The following is a 22,739-nucleotide window of genomic DNA, read 5'->3' as shown; positions in this document are numbered from 1 at the left end:
AAATCTAAGATGTTTTAAATTAATTGGTAACTAATGCCAGAAAGACCTTTTTCACTAGCCAACTTTCATTCCTTAAACCTAATTTTAATCAAAACCTAATTTTAATCTTACAAATTTGCAAAAGCTTGAAGATCCCTTTAAAATAATTCATGTCTTCAATAATTTTATCATATTAACTACTTGATTACTAATGACAACAATAGCTTTATACATTCTGATGATTGCTGGTGCATTTGGGATAGTGAAAGACATTGCAAAGTACACGTGACCCAAGTTCTGCCTTAGATGAGCAATATTCAGGTTTGCTCAGCACCCTTCTCTGTGTTCCCATTGGACTTGTTCACACACATATAATCTTCCCTAATATAGGATATTGTGATTATCTGTTTAAACATCTTAACCCTCCATAGGATTCTGAGTGAACCTTCAGGATAGAAATTTTACCCTATTCAGTTGTAAATCTCCAGGGTTTAAAATTGTGTATGGCCATAAAGTAAAAATTCAATAAAATGATCTTGAATGAATGAATGAATGAAATAAGAAATAAGTTCAATTACAGAGGCAGCTAAACTATTTTTAATTGACAGTTAATTGAGGGATGATTTAATGACTTACCAGATAACTACCAATCTATATATATAAAAGCCCAAGCGACCATTAGGACTGAACAACCAAACAACTGGTCTACTGATCACTAGGACGCACACTGATCACCAGGGGGCAGACGCTCAATGCAGGAGCTGCCTCCTGGTGGTCAGTGAGCTCCCACAATGGGAGTGCAGCTCAGCTGACAGACCTGTCCCTGCGGCCCACCAGCCCGGCAGCAGCCACTCACTCCCTCAGTCGTCCTGCAGGTCCAATCTCCCGAGAACGGGCCAGGCACCGACAGACTGGCACCACCAGCAAGATCCGATAGCATCCTTGGCCTCCAACACCATGGCTACTTTCCCTTTCTAGATGCTCCACAAGGAAGAAAGATATAAAAGCAGCCTGACAACCGGCACGAATGTCAATGGGAGGGATCTGGATCCCAGGTTGGCAAAGGTATCCCACTGCCCGCCTGGAGGGTGGATTGGGTCCTAGCTCCCCTCTACCCCCCTGCGGATGGTGCCAGATGCAGGGCTCATGGCTGGCGAGTGCAAGCCTCTTCCCATCAGGACTGGCTGGGCATGAGCCTGTGGCAGGCACAGGGGGGCCAGGATGAGCGGGAGCGGCAGGCAGGAGTGGCAGGTGGCATTGAACTGCCAGTTTCGGCCCAATCCCCCAGGCCACAATGAGGGACCCCACCCATGCATGAATTTGTACATCGGGCCTCTAGTAGTTATATAAAGCTATGTAACATACTGGTAGACACTGGTGCTGAAGACATTAGTGAGGAAGATGAAAAAAATTAAATTTTAAAGGCCAATATGTATTTAATCACCTTAAAACATCATATGAAATGGTATACTTCTCCTTGGTAATTGTAAGACTTCAGAAGAAGCTCTGACACAGAGTTCTTGAACACTGATCATTAAGATTCTGTAATCTGTTATATAAAGTTAGCGGACTCTGAGTAAAATCTGGAGGGTAACATGTCATTAAAGTTGGTATTATATTTATAAAATATGGCTTGGTTCTTTACCTCAAATGTAAAGTCAATATTAAAAACATATATACATTTAGCCCGGTTGGGGTGGCTCAGTGGTTGAGCGTCAGCCCATGAACCAGGAGGTCAGGGTTCCATTCCTGGTCAAGGCACATGCCCGGGTTTCAGGCTCAATCCCCAACAGGAGGCAGCCGATCGATGTTTCTCTGTCATAGTTGTTTCTAGCTCTCTATCTCTCTCCCTCCCTCTCTTTAAAATCAATAAAAAAAATATTTTTAAAAAACATATATTTAAATATTTTAAAAATCCTAAGTAACCTTTAAAATATGTTAGCTAGAAATGCTTACATCCTAACTGTACTTCTTTGGTTTGTAGGCAACGAACAAAGGAATATGTTTATTTTCTGGTGTCTCTTCACCATGATCTTATACCGCATGGTTTATACCTTGTGGTTATGAGGCTCCCCAAAATTTTCTAGGCAGCAGGCAGGTGGAGTAGAAGAAAGAGAATCTACGCCTCCTCCTAAATAGGCCTAAATTCCCATGATGCAGCCTCCTTCATCAGGACTCAGTGAGCCATACCTTTATAGCAGTTTACAGTTCTGCCATCAGCTCCATGTAAAAAAAAAAATACACATCTATATTCTGTAATTTACAGCCCACACTTTCTTTGGTTAGTACACATCTGAGGGCTTTAGAGATGTATGGTAATACTAAATGTGTCCTAAGAAATAAAGTGAAATTTCCATCAAATTATGAAGATGCAAACAAGCATTTCTTTTAGTACCTCGTTCTCCCTTCTGACACTTCTTTCTTTGCACTGTACACTTTCTCGTCTCACTGGTCGGGGGACACAGGTTACCCTTCGCTGACGGATGCTGTGTGATTTCTCGGACCCTGGTTTCAGTCCCTCTTTTGAAGCCACATGTTTTCCCCTTCTTCGTGCATGGACTCCAAGCACTCCACTCACTGGCCTCACAGTGCACTGCAACAGAGCAGCAGAAACAGCGTCAGCTGGCGCACAAATATTCCCACAATTGTTAAATAAACAAAACGGTTTGCTGCCATCAATACTTGCCCAAACTCTGAGCAGAAATCCTGCAGAACAGAGTTGGGCAGGATGACAAAGATAGAACAAAGAGCAAGGGGGAGGCAGGAATAGACTGTTTTCAGTTTTTTAGTACACATATGACCAGGTAAACTCATTCTTGCATTAGATTTTCTGTTCACTTTAGATTTGATTAACCAGCAACTAATACAATTACTCATAATTAGCCAGTGTTTTACAAGTTCTGAGTACTGGGCAATTATTGATTGATCCTGATCATAACTTGATAGAATAGTCATTATTATGCATTCGAGGATTCTCAAACTGGAGCGAATAACAGAATCCCCTGGAGGGCTAACACAGAATTCTGGACCCCACCCCATGTTTCTGATTCAGCTGTCTGGGATGGGGCCTGAGAATTTGCATTTCTAACAATACATGCAATACTGATTTGCAAGTACTGAGAACACACTTTGAGAATTTCTGTGCTACATACAGAACGGTAAAGCGAAAAATGAATCTGGGTCCTTAGCCTACAATCCACCACCTGTTCTACTTCATTGCTCTTGAGTATTTAAATATGATTATTTATTAATGGTCTAGAGCAGGGGTCCTCAAACTATGGCCCGCAGGCCACATGCAGCCTGCTGAAAACATTTATCCAGCCCGCCGGGTGTTTTTGCCGCCGCTGCCTGTTGCTGAATTTGTTCATAGTTTTTTTTTTAAACTATAGTCCGGCCCTCCAACGGTCTGAGGGACAGTGAACTGGCCCCCTGTTTAAAAAGTTTGAGGACCCCTGGTCTAGAGGCCCAGTGCATGAATTTGTGCACAGGTGGGGTCCAGCCGGCCTGGCCTCAATCGGCAGATTGGGGCCAGGCTTGTCGGGAGGAGGAGATAGCAGAAGGTTGGCTGGCCAGCCCCACCCCTGATTGGTGTGGGGGGGGCTGATTGGGGTAGAGCTGGTGGGGGAGGGGCCGCGGCAGATCAGGGGGCGGGGCCAGCCAGGGGGAGGGGCCACGGGAGGTTGGCCTCTGGCCCCGCCCCCTGACCTGACTTTTTATATATATAGATATGGTTCAGGCATGGAGACATCTATTCTAAGTGAATTCTGGGTCAATTTCAGCTGATGGACTGCTTCTAAAAATAACTTGAGTGATTCCTAAGATCAACTGATGTACTTTCTCTAAAGCTTTTTTTTATAGAGGTGTTCCTTTTTATGTATTAATCTCTTCCTTTCAATCATGCCTTTTCAAGGTCAGACTTTTGCATTTCTAATGAAAATAAATATCTGCAAGGTGCTATTCTTATATTTATGTCTATGAAACTTCCTAACTTACAATAACGGTAACAGCTTGCAACAGTAGCTCTTTCAGATGATATGACTCCCTTTCCACAAAAACAAGTTTCCAAAAAATTTTCTTACTGCCTTCCGATTTAAAGAATCCTTACTTTAAGACAGATGCTATATTTCATACATTCTCAAGAAAAAGAACCTAAATGTCTTAGAAATTTAAATCCATTTGCCATACATTTTCCACATGCTTTTTTGGTCACTTTCAGATATCAGAATGTAACACAGAGTTAAATGGAAATGACTAGATAAGCAAATTTAAGTTTCTATGAACTCAAGTGAACTTTATTGCACCACTTTCAAAATTGTCTTCATGCTCAGTTATACCATTATTAGAGCAACCAAGTCACTTAATGATACCATAACTCTTGCCAGTTAAGGAAATATCTTCCACCCCCATATTAATCACTAAAAAGCAGTGGATCTTGAACACAACAAATAAAAAGACCTCCAAGAAAGCACATGGAAAAATAAAAATCTAAGTTTATGAGCTATCACTCTGTCTACTATTCATTTAATACCAGAACTAAGAGGACGAACTGAGAAAAAAAATTACATGATGTGCAAGTGAACAGAACTTTGGTGCTTTGTCACAATGGCAAAGGTGATCTAGGCAAATGTATACCCAGACTTCCGAAAAACGTTTTAAAAATTACAGCATAGCTAACTGTGAGTCCTCCGTCAGATGATGAATGATTCTAACAATGAAATTCTAGAAATGATATCGCTCTCATTCTTGTTGGCTAACTATGTGGTTCCACAGAGAACATAGCAAGGGTACGTTCTTGCTACTCACTCTTTGGAGCTGAATATCTTCCCCCTTTCACTACTTAAACAACTTTCCTAGAGAAGCAATAAGGATGACAGAATGGAATGACAGTTCAAAACGGAAGCAAATATCTGGAGTCCAAAGTAGAAGAAATACATTCCCCTGTAAATTTGGGGTCAGTGGATATTTGTGCTTAATTGGACCTGCCAACCATGGTAACGGGTATGTTGGTAAGTCTTTCGCCCCAGCTCTGTATCAGCGTGGTGTTTTCTGTTTATGACCTTGCCTGACAATTGAAAATCTGGGTAAGAAACAAGTCATATAGTGTAGATTTTAGCAAAGAGAGAAAACATTCTTTAACCTGTTGGGTGTTCACTAGGGAGCTAGAGTCAAGGTCATCGTGACAGCACCGACAATAACTCACTTGTGTCCTTGGGATCATCATTTCAGCTCTCCGAGGCCTGGTTTTTATATTTGTTAAAGGAATAGGCTTTCATGGTCCTTTGTGATAATCAAGCAGGTCATCATTTTTCATGAAATTCTCGGGAAGCTCATGGGCCTGGCCTGCGTAGTGCTGGTAGGCTAGACACCACGTGATGGGAGACATCCCATAGGGAGCAGGCAAACAAAAGCCAGCCCTGAACCAAAGCTGCTGATTTGCGCTGCTAGTGTGTCCCAAGTCATGTATACCTGTTCAGCGAACCGGATTCATGAAATGCCTTTTAGGCTGCTCACCCATATTCTAAATGATGGAATTTCTTTAATTTTATTGTGTTAAGAAATAGTCTTGTCTTAATGGTAGTATAAATGGCCAGTCAGCTTTAAAGGCTAATCCAATAGCTCCAGGTGTTAAATGCTCTCTCTGATAAGAAAGCATTGATCTATTTAAAATAAATAGGCTTTTAAGGACTGAATGCTATACTTTCAGCAACTAAGAAAATCCAAACAGGTGCCCCGCCCCTTTCCCTGGGTGGAGAAATACTACAAACTCTTTGCAGCTCATCCTGTTTGAATATTCTACAGAATTGTTTCCTATCTTTTTTCACAGTTTGGAATTTATTACCTCTAGTCATCAACCCTTGGTACCTACAAATAGATAAAGCACCTTATTTCTAAGGTGGGGTGTGTGTGTGCGCGCGTGTATGTGTTTTATTGACTAGAGGGGGGAAAAGGGCAAACTAAAATGAGTCATGAACTGTTTCAGGACTGTTGTTTTCCAGATGCTTCTGAAGTTATCTTAACAATATCATCCATCTATTTCACTCTGCCAAAAATTGTGCTTAGACAGAAGTGTTCCGAGTGGACCCGAAATGGTTAAACCCCATGTTAGGGTTATCACCCCAGCGCTTTAGATTCTAATGGATCTGACTGTGGGGACCCAGGGGGAGTCCTGCAGACGACTATCTTGTACGGAATCAGGAGGACATTTGTGTGCATGTGCCAACATCAGCGCAGCCAGCGCAGCATCAAAGGTTCCTGCAGCTCTTGCCCAGGGGACTTGGAGATTTCGTACGCTGTTTTCCCATTTGGTGTAGCATCTGCTCCCCAAGTGTTCATCAAACTTGTAGCTGTAGTAGCTGCACAGCATTTAAAAGAAGGAAAATATAGCCTGACAGTGATCTGTTATTTAGACAAACAACTTGTCTGAGGGACCTCCCCCCCGAGGAAACTCGGCCTGCAATTAATCAGACCCGGGGACTGTCTCCTCTGTCAGTTTGAGTAAGTCCAAAAATCTCTCCTCGTTTCTGAATACCTGCATAGCAGGACATTTCAGCAAGGCAGTGTGAAAGGAAAGGGTAAGAATTTTAACTGTATCAGATCCAGTTCTCTAGGTGTTTGATCTACCCACTGAGCATGTTTTTCTCCCCTTGGAGAGTAACTGGGGTCACTGACTGAGATTAGGCCTGGGTGTTTTGCCACGTTTTTGCCCTAAGGTGGGAATTTAGTTCAAGGCCAATATATACACTGAGTGGCCAGATTATTATGACCGGCCAGATTATTATGACCACCCCATCATTGACACTTCCAAAAATACTGAATATTGAAAACTTCCTAAGCAAATACTCTCAATGTTTTATATTATTATTATTTGCATAACTAATTCACTTCATTGTACTGATGGGGTGGTCATAATAATCTGGCCAGTCATAATAATCTGGCCAGTCAATGTGTGTGTGTGTGTGTGTGTGTGTGTGTGTGTGTGTGTGTGTGTGTGTATATATCACTATAAGCAAAACTTCATTAAAGAATTAAAGAATGATACAAAGTAATGATAAGAATAGTTGAAACAGTTATTAACAGTCCCTAAGATATAATGGAGCTCCCACAGGATGTTAAACTGTACTATAATACAGCTGGGAAAAGGTATGGAAACACCATTCAGATGGAAAGATGGAGAGAGCCTTGTAGAGACAGTCCCTCAGGTTCTTGTGAAATAGGACGACGAGAAGCATGTCCATGTAGACTGAACTATCATCTAAGATGTTTCTCATCTTTCGAAATCATAGAGTTCCTCCTCACCAATACTGACGCACTCCATGGTGTGGTTGTTGGCTTCCAACCCTTCTGGGCAATTGCCAAGGCACTTCCCAAGGTGTAAGTAAAACCCACTTTTACACTTTGTGCAGAAATTTTTGTTGAAACAAGTATCACAGTCAGCTTTGCACTCTGAAAGAGAAAGAAAAAGAGGAATAATTTTTTTATTATCTTGACTTAACTATTGTTGGTCCAGTTCTGTATGCTTACAACATAGGCACATGTGACTTTTATGTCAAACAAACATGTAGGGCTCAAAATTATTTTGCCAAACTAAATTAAGGACTCCCCCACAGTCATTTCGTTGATGTACATCAGTCACTGGTTTTAGAATCGTTGTACTGATTGCCTTAGAAAAAAGTTTTTGGCCGTAAGTCCACTGCCAAGAATGTTTATTAGAGCAAATATCTATTTATAATAAATAATAGTGAAATGTTTCATCAGAACTGTAATAAAACATACTAGGATATTGCCTTTGTGCTGTTGTTGAAGTCCATTCATTCAAACAAGTACTTGATTGCCCAATATGTGCCAATCACTTCTAGGTATTTACTGACAGCAGTGCACAAAAATGAGACAAGGCCCAGACTTCACAAAGTTACATTCAAGGAGAAGAGACACAATAAAAAAATAACAAGAGTTGCCTCTTCTATGGTGATACTACAAGTCAGACACTGCTACCAGAATTTTGCAATATTAAGTTATTTAATCCTTATAATACCTAATGGGGTGGCCCCTATTATGATTCCCATTTTACAGATAAGAAAACTGAGACACACAAGGGTGTGTAACTAGCCTAGGACCACAGAGCAGATTTGTTTGTAAAACCAGGCAGTCTGGTTCCAGAGTAATAAATGTTCTGGAAAAAATTAACAACAAAAGTAGGAAAAAGATATGAAAAATTACTGATAAAAGGAAGAGGTTGATTATTTTGATATGATGGTCATGAAATGCCTCTCTGAGAAGGTGACACATGAGTAGAATCTTGGGTATAAAGCGAGAACCAGCCAAACAAGGTGTGGGCAAAAGAGCTTTGCAAACTGCCAGCCCAGTGAGTGTAGAACAGTAATTACAAAAGCTTTGAGGTGGGAAGATCCTGTAAGAAGGCCAGTGAGGTTAGTGAAAGTGTTTGAGAAGTAGTCGTAGATGAGGTTGGAGAGGTAGGCAGGGCTACATGTGGTGTAGGATAGAGAAGTGATATTCCCTAATTTACATTTTAAACCATTACTTGGTCTACAGTGTGGAGAGTAGGTTTTTCAGGTGCAGATGAGAGGTGATGTGATATTTCCAACATTTATTGCCAACTGATAAATGTTTCAGTATCTATACTGGAATCCTTCCTGAAGTGAAAAATAGCTGAATTGATTCTTTAAGTCATTAAATATTTAGATTTTTGTAAATATAATGGGAACTCAAATGGCATTGATGCTTGCACCGTTTTTCCATAGGTTCAATGATTTATACCTTAGGAATGAAACAATGAAAAAGAGAAAAAAACAACAACAACACAAAACTTGAGAGTGTTTTTTATAAGTGGTGAAAATTGTCCTGCCCTGAGGGTGAAGTCCAAGTAGGATTTAGCCTAATTAATCAGGTAAAATATTATCATTTACTTAACACTGAATATCACAAATATTCTAGAGGCCATTTCATATCTGGAAAGTCCCCATGGATGAGATAAAAACATAATTTTGTGTAGGCACTTACTTGTACACTTATTTATATCTGGATATCGAGTTCCATAATATCCACTTGGACATGAAGAGAGACACACTCCAATCTGCTTCATGCCAATTCTTTCCAGAACAAAAAATAGTCTGGGCTTACATGACAAACATCCATTGTAATCTGAACACGTTGCACAGCCTCCTTGGCAGCCTTGACTGACGTTAGGATGCACTGGAGGGCAAATGTAGAAAGACAGAAACAAAGGTTAAATTGTAAATATAGAAGCGCAATGACGTCCTCTGGGTACATTTTCTGTCATTAGCTTTCAATTTGGTGGTAAGGGGTGAATGAGTTGGGATTTTTTTCCCCCCTCTCTCTTTTCTGCTCGACTATTTCCTTTTAATACATACATTGTTCCTGATTTAAAAGTTCTTAAAATTTGAGCATTTGAAATAGAAGACTACATTGCCTCATAGATGTATATGGAAATATCCAATTGAACCACCAGCCTGGCCAATTGGAGATGGTAATTTTGTGCACGTTCATTGAAATCAATACACATTAGTTTTGCTTTTCATTTCTGTGGTGGATGATAAGCACGTCTCTAATTTCTTCAAGCAAGGATGACAACATAGACTGGGGCTTAACTTGAGCAAGGACACTGTGTTCTAGGGTATCTTTTTTCAACTATGGTTTGTCCGGGTGCACAATTTTACTCTTTGATCCAATGCCAATTGATTCTAAAACTATGTAGCTATTTGGGCGCCCTACCTCCCAATGCTTTCCCAAAATATTTCCTCTCACATGAATTTAATGTTTATCAGTTCACATTGATAAAAAGGTGAAATTATGATGTTTAGTTTACCAGTATTTCCACGTGAATCATATGTGAGTACTTGCCATAATTTATGTTCAACGTTTTATCCATTGGGAGAGAAGTCTTATAGTTTTTGCACCCTCATCTATCATTTACTCAAGGGAATTATTTACTTGGTGAGGACATAACCAGCCCATACTAAGGACTACTTCTACACATATCCCTGAGAATTCCAAGGTTTCCAAGAGTCACTTATTTGTGTGGTAAGACTATTCATTAGCCAATCTGAACAAATATAAACCAACGTTTGGAAGAGTCATGTTTACTTGAAATCCTCACAACTTTAAACCTTACGACTACCAGTCGTAAGCTGATGGAAAATTGCTAACTAAGGTGCAAGCTGATGGAAAATTGCTAACTAAGGTGAATCTCTCATCTAGCAGGTGTTTGGGATGACTTCTTCCCCTAACGCATTCTCTATTTAAATGCACTATTAATAGCCTTATTGTCCTTTCAGGAGTCCAGAAGGGCAAAATCCTGACCATTATGAGAAGCAAAGGTTGGTACATAAGTGTGTAAAGCAAGCATGTCAAACTCGCAGCCTGTGGGCTGCATTGGCCCACAAGGAATATTTTTGCAGCCCAACCAATATAAATAAGAAACGTTTTAACAAAAATTTTGTAACTTAATTTTTACAATATCCTGTTATACATAATCCTATATATTAAAGAGCTAATATGCTCATTAGACCAGATGGTGGAACGACCTTCCAGAACGACCAGTGGGAGGGGCCATAAGGCTTCAGGGCTGAGAGGCAGCTGGGGTTGGGAGGGCTGAGCCCTTTGCACGCATTTTGTGCACTGGGCCTCTAGTTATTAATAATGAACTTCAACGTTCGCTAATGACTGATTACTATAATCATGTTGCATTCATTTCCCTTATGCGCAGGCGCACCATTTCTCTCCACTAATATTAACAGTGAATATTTTAGCAGCCGATGGCCACGTCATTAGTCTTGGACTGACTTGTTTGGTGTGCGCAACAGGAAATATTTTGCTTTCGGAGAACAAGAAAAATAGGTTTATTTGCATTATGCTTCTTAATTTGTGCAGTTATTCAGTGTCTGGTAAGTTAATGTTCAAGAAACAATATTAAGTTTTATTAAAACGTTCTATTATTTTATGTTAATGATTACTCATTTATTTCAGCCCTTTGTATTCAGCATGTCTCTATTGAAATAAGCCCATGTTTCTATGAAAATTGAAGTTTTTGTTTTTTTGCGGCCCACATAAACTTAAACCTTGTTTATTTGGCCCTTGTTAGCCTTTGAGTTTGACACGCTTGGTGTAAAGGCATCCCCATGTATTTCTGACTATTCTGTTGGTGGTGGGAGGGATAGGCTCTGATGGACCATGCCTTTCTTGAGTCTGTTTCACAGTGATGTTTGATTATTGCTAAGTTCTTTACCACAAAAGCAAATCCCAACAGGCTGACTGAGAAGGGGCACCCATGAGCCCGCTCAGCCTTCCCACAGGGTGCACGGGTTAGCTACAGAGAGGTCACTCAGTTGACCAGCATCCTCTGCCTGGAGGGAACCATCCCTGAATCAGCCACAGGAACCACAAGCAGCTCATTCTCATTCCAAGATGTTTTGTAAATAAACTGAGGAAATGTGTGGGGGAAGGGAAGTCTGCTTTTCCTGTACTTGCTCCTCTGTGGGGTGGGGTGGACATAGAAAGTGGCACAGGAGGTTTAGACATTATAGGACCTGGGGGACTTGTAAGAGAAGACTGCTTTCCAAGTAACAGGGTAATTTTTCATGCCAGTAACTCAGCATTGGAGACTTACAGAAAATGTGTACACATTTTAAGCGGGAAAAGACCCTAAAGTGAAGAGAGCTCCGTGTGTTCTGAGTCTACTGACTCAGTTTAAGAAATAAGAGATGTAGATAAAAAATAAAACCCGTGAAACCGTTTCCTAAAAACTCTATGGAAAAATGGACCTCAGGAACTCAGTTGGAAAGAAAATCATTCCAACCCAGGGCACTGAATGACTCTGAGCTTATATGGAGATGGTCTGGGTTGGTCCTCACCAATCTGTCCCTGTCGCTGAAATGCAGCTGCTCAAAGGAGGCACAATAGACTTTTGAGCACCTTGAAATGTTGATCTATTATAATGTAACTTTAAAGGAATCAACTATGAAAATAAACACGACTCACATGTTCAGAGCCTCAAAAAACGTTAAAATAAATTTCATTTAAAAAACTGAGTTTTGGATGTTTGGAAACTTCTCCAGGAGAGAGCTGTAATGGGTCCCACAATTGGTAACAGTTTGCACCCAAATTATGAGGGTGCACAATTCCCTCATTAACCCTTTTACTGATTAATAAGCACAGTCGACTCACACACTGTGCTACTATCACTCTCTTTGCTTTTTAAACACATATTTCATTTGTAGCCAAAAATTTTTAACAAAATACTTTTTTGAAAAAGTAAAGACATGACTGTCTTAACTAGCAAAGAAAATTCTTGTTTGTTTGTTCTTAATCAGGGCATTTTGAATATGGGCAGGTACAATTTGAAAGCAAACTTTATTGCTTCAGGAAGGTTTAAGTATTATGTTGTGGGAAGTGAGAAGAATTGAGACTATGAAGTTCATATTCTAAGATTCTAGATTTTTTTTTTTACAGTTGAGTAGCATAGTGATTGCTTTCTTGAAAGCTGGATAAAGATCACTCAAATTATACAGTCAGTCTTACACAACAGGACACAAATTTCTCAAACTTCATCTTAAGGCAAGAGTTTTTACTTTTTATATGGAAACCACAGAAAACTTTGGTCTGGATTGACTGTAACAACCCTTTCAGCCTTAAAATCTCATGATCCTAAGACAGAAAATAGAATTCCGCTTTGTCATGCTTCTTCTTTGTTCTACTCTAATAATAACGCCATTTTGCATTTCCAAATCACTTTTTCAAACAATGTTTTTGTACTATTATTTTATATGACCAATGGAGGTGTTGTTGGTGGGTAGGCTTCATAGACTATCTAATGTTCGTAGTTAATGTTAGAAAAGGAGCTGAAGGTATCAATATGGAAGTGGCCATGGTGGGACTGGAGGAGGGAACACCACAATGACCACATCAAGGAGACTGGCATGAGTTCAATGCAAGTGATGCTTAAGCAGTGGCGAATGGAAGCATGAGGAATATCAAGGAGATTGGAAGCACAGGGTAGATCTAGATTATGAAACCCTTTGTGGGCCAAGGTACTTGTTCTGTGGATAAGGAGAATTTCAATCTGGTGAATGATACAATCACATTTACATGAGAAAAGTGATTTTCCCTGGAAGCATGGCAGGCATGGAAACTAGGAGTCTAAGGTAAAAGACTGTTGATAGCTTAAAATCTAGCAGGGGCAATGGAATGTGGTGAGGGAGAGATGCATATTTCCAAGGACATTTTGGAGGTAAAGTCAATTAAATATGGTGACCAACAGAATGCGGACTGAATAAGAAAGAGGATTTGAGAAGGTGTGTTTTGAGTTCCAGCCAGTGACTAGAAAGGAGAGTATGGCTGGAGGAGTAAAAAGCCTTCAGTTGGAGGTTTGGAGCAAGGTACATAGAACAAAAAGGTCTACAAATATAAGCATGGCTTGGGATCATTGATTTTGCAGGTTTTATAAGATATACAGAAAGCAATGTTCAATAGATTTAGTTTTATTGGGTGGTAGTTGCTTGAGATGTACCTGTGAGTCTCTGGTGGTAGCTTCTTAATTAGAGAAGACATATTGAAAGGGGAGGTGCTGAAGGATGGCAAAGGAAGCAAACAGAGCCCCAGATAAGGGATATTTTGTAAAAGAAAAGGAATCTATCAGCTAATTTAAATAATACTTTGTATGTCCGTACCACTTTTGCTTCCAAAGAAAGTCTAAATAACTGTGGCAACTGCTGTTTGTAATGGTAGGAGCTACAACAATTATTTGTTTTGAAACCGAAAACTAGAATTCAAAGAAATGTTGTAAGCTACTGAATAAATAGTGAGTTTAGATCAAAAGTTAGAACCTAGATCTTTGATATCTCATACCAATCTCTGTTTATATAAGTAAACTTTAGATGTGAGTAATTATAAGTGGAAAAAATGGACAGAATTCACAGGAATTTTAAAATGGGAACTTCTGACTACAGATGTGTCAAATACCTGGTAAAATGAGTGTCTGTCCCCAAAACTGGGAAAGAGGAAAGTATTTTCCTTAACTTGCATATGAAGGTGAAGTATGAAAAGAGTATATATTAATGCATAACAAACACATTTTCAGTGTCTGAACTTTCGATATTCTGAGTAACTTCAGTTTTTTTTTCCATCTGATAAGATTCCCTACTATTTCTCTATTTAATAACCTTGTGATGCATGACTAATGCAACACTTCCTAAAGGCTATTGGCACGTGTGGTAATTCACTTTTTTGATAAAATATCCATAACACAGAGTTTTAAACTGTACTAGAGCATTTGGTAAATACACAATGTTTAGGTAATTTCAGTGTTTATGATCTACCAAACCAATGGCAGCATTGGAATCAATGCTCTGTTTCTGTAACAGTTGAAGTGAAAGCCTCAAGGGTTTGCTTTATTTTAATCTCCTCCTAAAGCCTAACTGCAAATGTACTAACATCTACTGCAAATCGCTCTGTGGAAGAGATCCATTATTGCATGCTGCCAATGGCCTCCGATGGCCATTTATGTGTGGCTAGAACATTTCCAGAAGTACGAAATTTAATAAATGTTAGGCTTATAAAAGCAGGTTTGACTAAGTTTAAAAGAAAAGCTAAAAACATGAAATTAACTTGTTGATTTTATAATTCAGATAATGAAAAATTAGTAAATTAGATAAAACTTACTTTTAAGGAAGAAGGAGGAGGAGGAGGAGGAGGAGAAGGAGAAAGAGAAGGAGAAGGAGGAGGAGGAGGAGGAAGAGGAGGAGGAGGAGGAGGAGGAGGAGGAGGAGAAGAAGAAGAAGAAGAAGAAGAAGAAGAAGAAGAAGAAGAAGAAGAAGAAGAAGAAGAAGAAGAAGAAGAAAGAAGAAGAAGAAAAACAAACAATAATATACAAAGTTACTTTAAAGTATTCTCACCTTCACAGTATTTACTGCCTACTCTCTGTATGCAGTGGCCTTAACAGACAAGGTAGGAAGAGGAGACCAGTGAAACTCTATAATCAAAGTTATTTTTACATCTGTCCTTTCCTCCATGTCTTCTCCTTTTACAAGGACATTCACATTGACTGAAGGCTTTTGGAAGGCAGGGGTCTGGTCAGCCTTGATAATTTCTTCATAATTTTCTTTGATAAGCCCCGGCTGCTTATTGACTAGGTCTCAACAAGTAATTTTTTATTACTGAATGGCTGAAGGTAATAAATTTTAAAAATAAGGCATTTGTGTTTTCTGTTTATTTTCTTAAAATACATTTTTATTTATTTCAGAGAGGAAGGGAGAGGGAGAGAGAGAGAGAAACATCAATGATGAGAGAGAATCATTGATCAGCTGCGTGTTGCACACTCCACACTGGAGACCGAGCCTGCAACCTGGGCATGTTCCCTGAGCAGGAATCAAACCTCGAACTCCTGGTTCATAGGTTGATGCTCAACCACTGAACCACACTAGCAGGGCTATTTGTGTTTTTTAAATAATAAAGATGTCAAAGCAGTAAATATTTAACAAAAAGTATCTAAAGAAGCATTTGTAAGTGAGTTATGCCTATGAACATTTGGTAAAAAATCAAGTTTCAAATCACATACACTTTAAGGATGCTTAAATATGAAATACATTTTTCAAAATAAAATAATGAAAGCTTTTCTAAGTTCTTCAATTACAGATTCACCTGGAGAAAATGTAGACTTTTTCTCTTGCTTAAGTTAGTATAGCACATTTCTATCATACTTTGGGGCTTGATTGTTGCAGAATCGTTTTTAAGTTTAATGTAATGTTATGGTTACAGAAAGAGATGTTTCATGATTCCTATGGAATTTTTGGCAATATTCACTTTAAGAAAAACATAATGTTAAAAATTTGAATTACTTGGCAGTCTCTTTCAAATTCTGAATCAACCCCAGAAGACATTGAGAGCTAATGTTTCTTATTTGCTCATAAGTTAAAGCATTCAAGCGGTACTGACAATGGCTATATCTCCACAACCATTTGGGCAATTTGGGAGTATTAAGTATAAACAATATAATATCAAAAGCTGTTTGAATGAATATAATTGCTTATTGGCATATGATACTTCTTTACATTGTCAAACAATAATATCTGGATCTATCATAGTTCTTTATCATAATTTGTGGGTAATAATTTGTTGAAACCACCACATGTTTATATATACAAACATAAATTTTGTTACTTTTGAAATACTGTGTATCATCTAATGGCTTAAATGTATTTATATACCAATGTTTTAATCATTAAATTAATTAAAATTCACTTATGCTACTTAAATATAGATATGTATGCATGTGTACATACATACATATATACATATATATGTATTCAGACACAGGACACATACATGTTCTTTTTGGTTTTTTATCAAAATCAAGAGTGAAGACATTAATTGACCTGAAGCAGTTAGGATGATAGAATCGGTCACATCTTTTGTCCCAGTAAATCAACCTTGAATACTCGAAAGTTTGTGCCACACCAATGGTTTCACAAAATTCCTAACAGTCTCCGAGAGGAATGTGTCCACCAGTTCTGAATACAGCCCATTTAGGGCTCCACCGTTATTATGTGGGGAAACATACTGTTTTTAATGGAAACTATTTCTTTCAGAACTTGGAAAATCTTTCTCTTTCTCTTACTGAATAATAATTTCCTGAAGGGAGTCTAATATTTATATCCTATAAATACTTTAAATAAAACCACAGCAATGAAACAGACCTAACATTAGGTAGCACTTAGCTAGACTTTCCACTAAAATCAAGCCAGCTCAACATATTAAGAAAATGGCTAGCAAATGATGGCAGATATAGAATTCCTAAAATCTAAAATAGGATGACTATTTGGTAGCTAGATGCCAACTTAGTGGCTGATGGCTGTGCTTTGTGTATCCACAGGCTAAAGAATCAGGACTAGAAACAAAATATAGACTAAAGTGGGCATTGCACACACAATGTGGAGACTATGATTAAGGTTTTCAGCAAAAATTTCTGATAACTCACTATGTGCCCAACACTACTCAGGATGCAGAACATGCAGGACTGAACAAGACATCTGGTTCCTTCCCTCATGACATTAATCAGCGAATAAGCAAATAAATAAATAATTGATGAAATATTGTGGAGTGGTGAAGGAAATAAACAGGTGGATAGGTCAGACAGTAGCTCTGGGGAGCTATTTTAAATATGGTGGTCAGGGAAGGCCCCTTTGAGAAGGTTACTCTTTAGCTGAGACCAAGAGAATAAAAAGAAATCAGCCATGAACACTTGAGAAAGGGTATTACAGGTGAGCATCACGAAGTGCAAACATTTTAAGGCTTTGGGAAAGAACTGGCCTGAGGAGCAGCCCAAGGGGAACCAATAAGACCACAGTGCTGAGAGTGGAATGAGATGAGGTTAGAAAAGAAGGTTAGAGCCTCGTGGACCAAAGTAAATAGCTGCTATTCGATACCAAGTGCATTTGGATTCTGTATTGCTAATATCAGAAGGAAAGGCAAGAACACATTTTGTCTGATACGTTTATTCATTTTAATTTTTGTTAGATTTATGATACTAGTACATGGAACAGAACCAGCATCTTATATTCCATGAAAATATGTTCTCTTATTAATTTTTATATTAGAGGAGAATGTTCTAACTAGCCATAACTTGGGAATTTATGTTCAGATCATAATCTTTGAAGAGACTGTGCGTTGATCTACATGTTCTTTGCTCTTGGGAACACTTCATTTCTTCTTTGTTCCTCCCATCTCCTCCTAGCAGTAATTTTAGTTTGTCCTGGGGTTTTAAATTCACATTCCCTGTTACTGGAGTGTGTGTGTGAGTGGGGTCGGGGGGTGGGGAAAGGGGTGGTGGTGGTGAGGAGGAACAGGAAAGTTATGAAATATATAAGAGGTCATAAGAATGAATAAAGAGAATAAGAAGTAAAACCCTTTGCAATCGTGTATACAATCTTTTTTTTTGGTATTTTTTCTGAATTCATGCCATTAGAGACACATATTAACACCGTCTAAATAATTTAGAACAACACTATAATTTCTCTTCTGATATAACCTTCCTTTGAGACTCTCAATATCATGTTCTTTTTTCCATTAAACAAGTTAATAACCTAAGGGCTAATTCCAAAGTTGATTCTTCAAAAGTATTGGAAACCATATTCGTTTTCCTATGACCTACCAGATAGCTAGAGTTGATTCTGTTGCTGAAACTGCAACAAAAAGCATTTGTAGAACCAAACATAGTGGGGGTTTTTTCCTAACCACAAGTAGAAATTCTATCATAAAGTTAATGCACTCTGCCACGGGGGTAAAATGTAAGGTACTGAATCAGCATCCCAGCTGTTGCTAAGGGAGGGAAGGCTTCCCCTTCTCCAAGTGGCCATGTTCCCAAATGGAGGTGAACAGAGGACAAGAGGGTGTGGATAGGGGTGATGGAGACCCAGATTCTGTAGAGAGCCAGGACCTGTTGATGAGTTAGTGGGTGGTAATAACAGCATTTTTCATGAGACAGATCCAACAGTGTTCATCCAACAGTGGGAATCATTATGTGCTCTGGTCTGGCCGAGAGAGCCATTCCATTTTTTTTTTTTTTTGAGGAGAGAATTAATTAGAAATCAACATAAACAGAAAATGTGATAGTTGAATGGCAATGAATCTGCATGGGTGTGATTCTGTAACTACTAAGTTCACATTCTTGAATGAAACAAACTTCAGTTTGTGCTAAAAACAAACTCCACTTTGTTATATTATGAATAAACTTGGATCTTCTTGCCACATAGCATGCTAAAGTAGAATATCTGATGGCTGAAGTCTTAGCATAAGCAAACAGCAGGCAAGGGACTTGTGGTATTTTAACAGGCACAAGAAGATGTGCAAATAGTGGGTATACCATTAAATAAGTCCAGCTTTATGTGTCACCTCTAAACTCCTGAGCTGAAAAATAAGTGGATTTTTCTACCAGATTCACAAAACTGCTGAGAGAACAGGAGGTGCTGACATGCACCTTCGTGGGTGTGATGCATTTTTGTCCTATGTGCACGCTCTCTGGATTGCCACCTTATTCGGAAATGGGCTCTGCACACTTCCCAGAGGAGCACAGGGACTGGGGGGTGGAGGACTGACTTTGGGCTTATACAGAGTTCTGACATGTACTAGCCGCAAAACCAAAATTTATCTCTTTACCCAGCTTTTCATTTAAACAATTAAATTATGCAACATCCAGACACTGTGCTTGTCAGTGAGCGCCCAAAGCTGAATAAAACCAATAATCTGTGTCCAAGAGTTCAGGGCCTGATTGTTTCCTTAGACAAAAGTTGCTGACCTCCCTGAGCCTAGGCCTCCTCATCTGTAACACGGGAATTATCTACTTGGTAGATACTAGTACTGGGACGGGAAGGGAAATTAAGTGAGATCATATGTAAGAGCCTTAATACAATCACTAGGCGTAAGAGATTTTGTTTTACCCAAGAAGTACCTTAAGCCATTTCTACTCATTAGAGGTAGCTGGAAGCTTTAGTCAATAATAACTCTGTCAGAAACCTCCAAGCAAGGGGGCTGGAGAGAGGACAGATGCTGGTGCTTCTTCTGACACAGGCGATCTGGGGAACTTCAGGGAACCAGGGACACTCTAAGAGTCATGGGAGGGGGGCTATGTTTTAAGGACTGCAGACGCAGATTTTAATGGGTATCAATGGCACTCTCACACAAGAAGTCCTCTGGGACTCTACACTGAAGACTGAAAGTCGTAAGGCAAGCTATGGAAATAAGACCAGAATGGCATATAGCACCCAAAGGTCTATGCCAGTGGTTCTAAAACCTTACTGTGTGCAAAAATGACTTGTGGAGTAATTTTCATAATGCCAGCTGCATTATAAGAAGTAACCCCGAGTGAATGTGAGACAGGTGATACAAGTACCACATTGTGCGTACCACATCACTGCCATATTCACAAATAAGTATTTATTCAGTGATTACTGGAAATACTCTTCTAGGGACTGAGAGACAAAATGTGGTCTCTGACCAAGAAGCCTACAATACAGTTAGTAATCTTTTTATATCCCAATGGCCACATCGATTAGAAATTTAGTGCAACAGAAATTAACAGGCAGGGGCAATTACTGATGGTTGAGGTATCTGAAGACTATAGAGGGCGTTTAGGAACAGTTACAAGACTTGAAATTAAAGAATAACTTAGGCAAATGGAAAGAGGGAAAGAGAGAGAATGTTATGATCAAAAGCAATTATGTAAAAGCATAAAGATGATTTAGGAGATGGTGAATACAACTGTGGAGTTTAAAAGGATCTTAGAGCTCTTCCTTCTCTCTTAAATTTCAGATGAGAACACCGAGGTCCATGTAGTTAATTAGCTTGCAGCTGATAGAGTCATAAGCCTTTGGAACTTTAGAGGGATTTAGTTCAAACATCTTCCCCGGAACAGTCTATTTAATAATGTCTAATCTGATGACATTTGGGTGCAGCCAATATAATTATCTTACAGCACCTCCTTATATTGAACATTTTGAAATATTTTCCCATATTGAACATAAATCTGTCTTTCAGGAAGTTCTACTACCATAGAGACTCCAATACATTTTCTCTCTTTTCCTTAACATAGTTTGCCAAATGATATTTGGTGCTTTAGGAAAGGTGAAGACCTAGGGGTTCAAGTATGGCGAGAGACTATGGACAAAGTAAAGGCAGTGTGGTAGGAAGGAAACAACTAACCACCTGGGCACCCCTACTTGGAAGACCTGAAATTTGACCTGAATTTTAAAAAATAAGGGGAAACTGGGTGGGGGTTTGCATTTAACCTTCTATGCAATTTGGAGGAACTGTTTATGGACAAGTTAGTGACATGATCTAATTTGGTTTTAAGATCTGATGGTGGAGAGAAGAATCAACGAAGGAGAGACTACACATTGAGAGAGTGACTGGGATGTGATGCTCTGTACCAGACACTGTTGTGAGCTGAATAAGGAGAGCATTGCTGGGATGAAAAGAGGGCATGGATTTAAAGCTTTTCAAGAAGGAGAATAAACAGGATTTGAAAATCAGTTTTAAGTGGGCAAACAAAGGAGTAGTAAGTGTTGATGTGGTGGTTTCTAACTTGGGAAGCCAGGCACAAAATAATGTAATTAACGGAGAAAAGGAGATTTGGATATCAAACTAGAAGGAGAGTTGATATCTAAAGAAAGGGAGAAAAGCAGGTAAAAATTGAGAGAGGAAGAAAAGCAGATAAAAATGATTATTTTTGAGGTCCTGGGGACTTGGACTTCTCTCATTTACATTTTGTATAAAAAACACATAGCTCAGGACTAGGCACATTAACAGTTCATAATAAATCATAAAGAACAAATAAACCCCCTTTGTTTTAGCTAAAAAAAAAAACACATATCAAAACTCCTCAAAACAAAAAAATGAGGTTTATGAAGTTTGGGTGCCTTGACTGGGATCAGCTAGCATTAGTGGCACTCTTTAGGGTTGGTTTTTTGTTTATTTGTTTGTTTGACTGAAATGTAAAATTGATGGAGAGAAACAGAGGAGAAAAGATTCAGCAAAAACATATGAAGCCACTTAAGAAGTTTACTGTGAAGATAACAAGGCAACATCACTGCTTTGAAAGGTGATGAAATTTTAGGAAAAGTTGTTTGTGTGTTCAGAAAACACAGGAGTTCAGAAAACAAAGTCTCAGGGTAGGGGGGATGCTTTTCAACCATCCTACCTGAGCATGCACGAATTAAGATATGGAATCTAAGGGTTTTACCAAAGCCAAAGAGAGCTAAGAACGGAGTAGCTAAGCTTCATTCCTTAAAGCAGCCACATTCCCTCATGTTTTCCAGTGTCTGAGCTCACTCCCCAGTGTTGAGTTCTGGCTAAGTGGTCATTGTGGAGACAGGACCTGGAAAGTTAGTCATGAAAATTGCCCAAAGTAGGAGTAGAGACACCTGACAGTAATTCCTCTCATTTCCTGTCTTCCCCACAGGATAAAACAAATTTTCCTGCAACCCATTATAAATGATCATTCTCCATGGAGACTACAGAGCCAAAGCCTTTTGTTACAAAAAGATCCAACATGGCTCATTTTCCATCATAACCCTATCAGCATGTTGCCTTGGACACTCTGCCTCACCAAAATCACACCAGTCAATTTTAATTAGGGAGCTTATTCGAGGATCTTAATTCAAAAATAATGATTACAGACAATGATATTACAAAATGAGAAATTTTTTTTCTTAATCATTTTACAAAATAATGTATCACTATGAGTCTCTTTTTATAAATTATTTTTAGCTTATTAGTACTATTAGGGGAGCCAAGAACTTAAAATTTTATTCTTAGATTTGAAAACATTTTTGTTCATTCTCTAAAATAGCTTATCTGGCACCCTCTCCTCTCCTTCTCCCTGTGATGGGCTCACAATTAGGTATTCAAATGGGAAAGGACCTTAAAGATCCAGCAATTCACCTTGTCAGCCAGTAAAAATAACATCACCTGAACAAAGATCTCCCCTACTCTACATGCCTTTAATGGCAAACCCAAAGAAATTAAACCAATAGTAGGAACTTCACAGGAGATAAATGGGATAGTGGCAATGCAGGGAAGGCCATGGGCTTCTAGTAAAAAACAAATAAACAAACAAAAACCCAAATATTCAGTGCCTTTGGCCGTTCCAATCTGTCTCTTGCTTCAACAGTGTTTGGATGGAATAGACCCAGGGACACTCCTTCTTCCAGCCTCCAGCCTCTCTCCTGCGTCTT

The 22,739-nt window shown here is 39.0% G+C and overlaps 1 protein-coding gene across 1 annotated transcript in view; it reads right to left on the bottom strand.

Annotated features, from left to right (window-relative positions):
• RSPO3 (R-spondin 3) overlaps nucleotides 1–22,739 on the bottom strand; it is an 87,926-nt gene that overhangs the window by 44,017 nt on the left and 21,170 nt on the right. Inside the window, exons 2-4 of the mRNA XM_059700270.1 lie at nucleotides 8,998–9,189; nucleotides 7,276–7,422; nucleotides 2,375–2,572 (exon numbers count right to left, since the gene is read on the bottom strand). Of these exons, the coding sequence (XP_059556253.1) occupies nucleotides 2,375–2,572; nucleotides 7,276–7,422; nucleotides 8,998–9,189 (537 nt within the window). The remainder of the gene's footprint in view (nucleotides 1–2,374; nucleotides 2,573–7,275; nucleotides 7,423–8,997; nucleotides 9,190–22,739) is intronic.

This window comes from Myotis daubentonii, chromosome 6 (genome assembly GCF_963259705.1).
Source record: "Myotis daubentonii chromosome 6, mMyoDau2.1, whole genome shotgun sequence".
Taxonomy (NCBI): domain Eukaryota; kingdom Metazoa; phylum Chordata; class Mammalia; order Chiroptera; family Vespertilionidae; genus Myotis; species Myotis daubentonii.
Note: the sequence above shows the minus strand (reverse complement) of the source record. Positions and strands in the feature narration are given on the sequence as shown.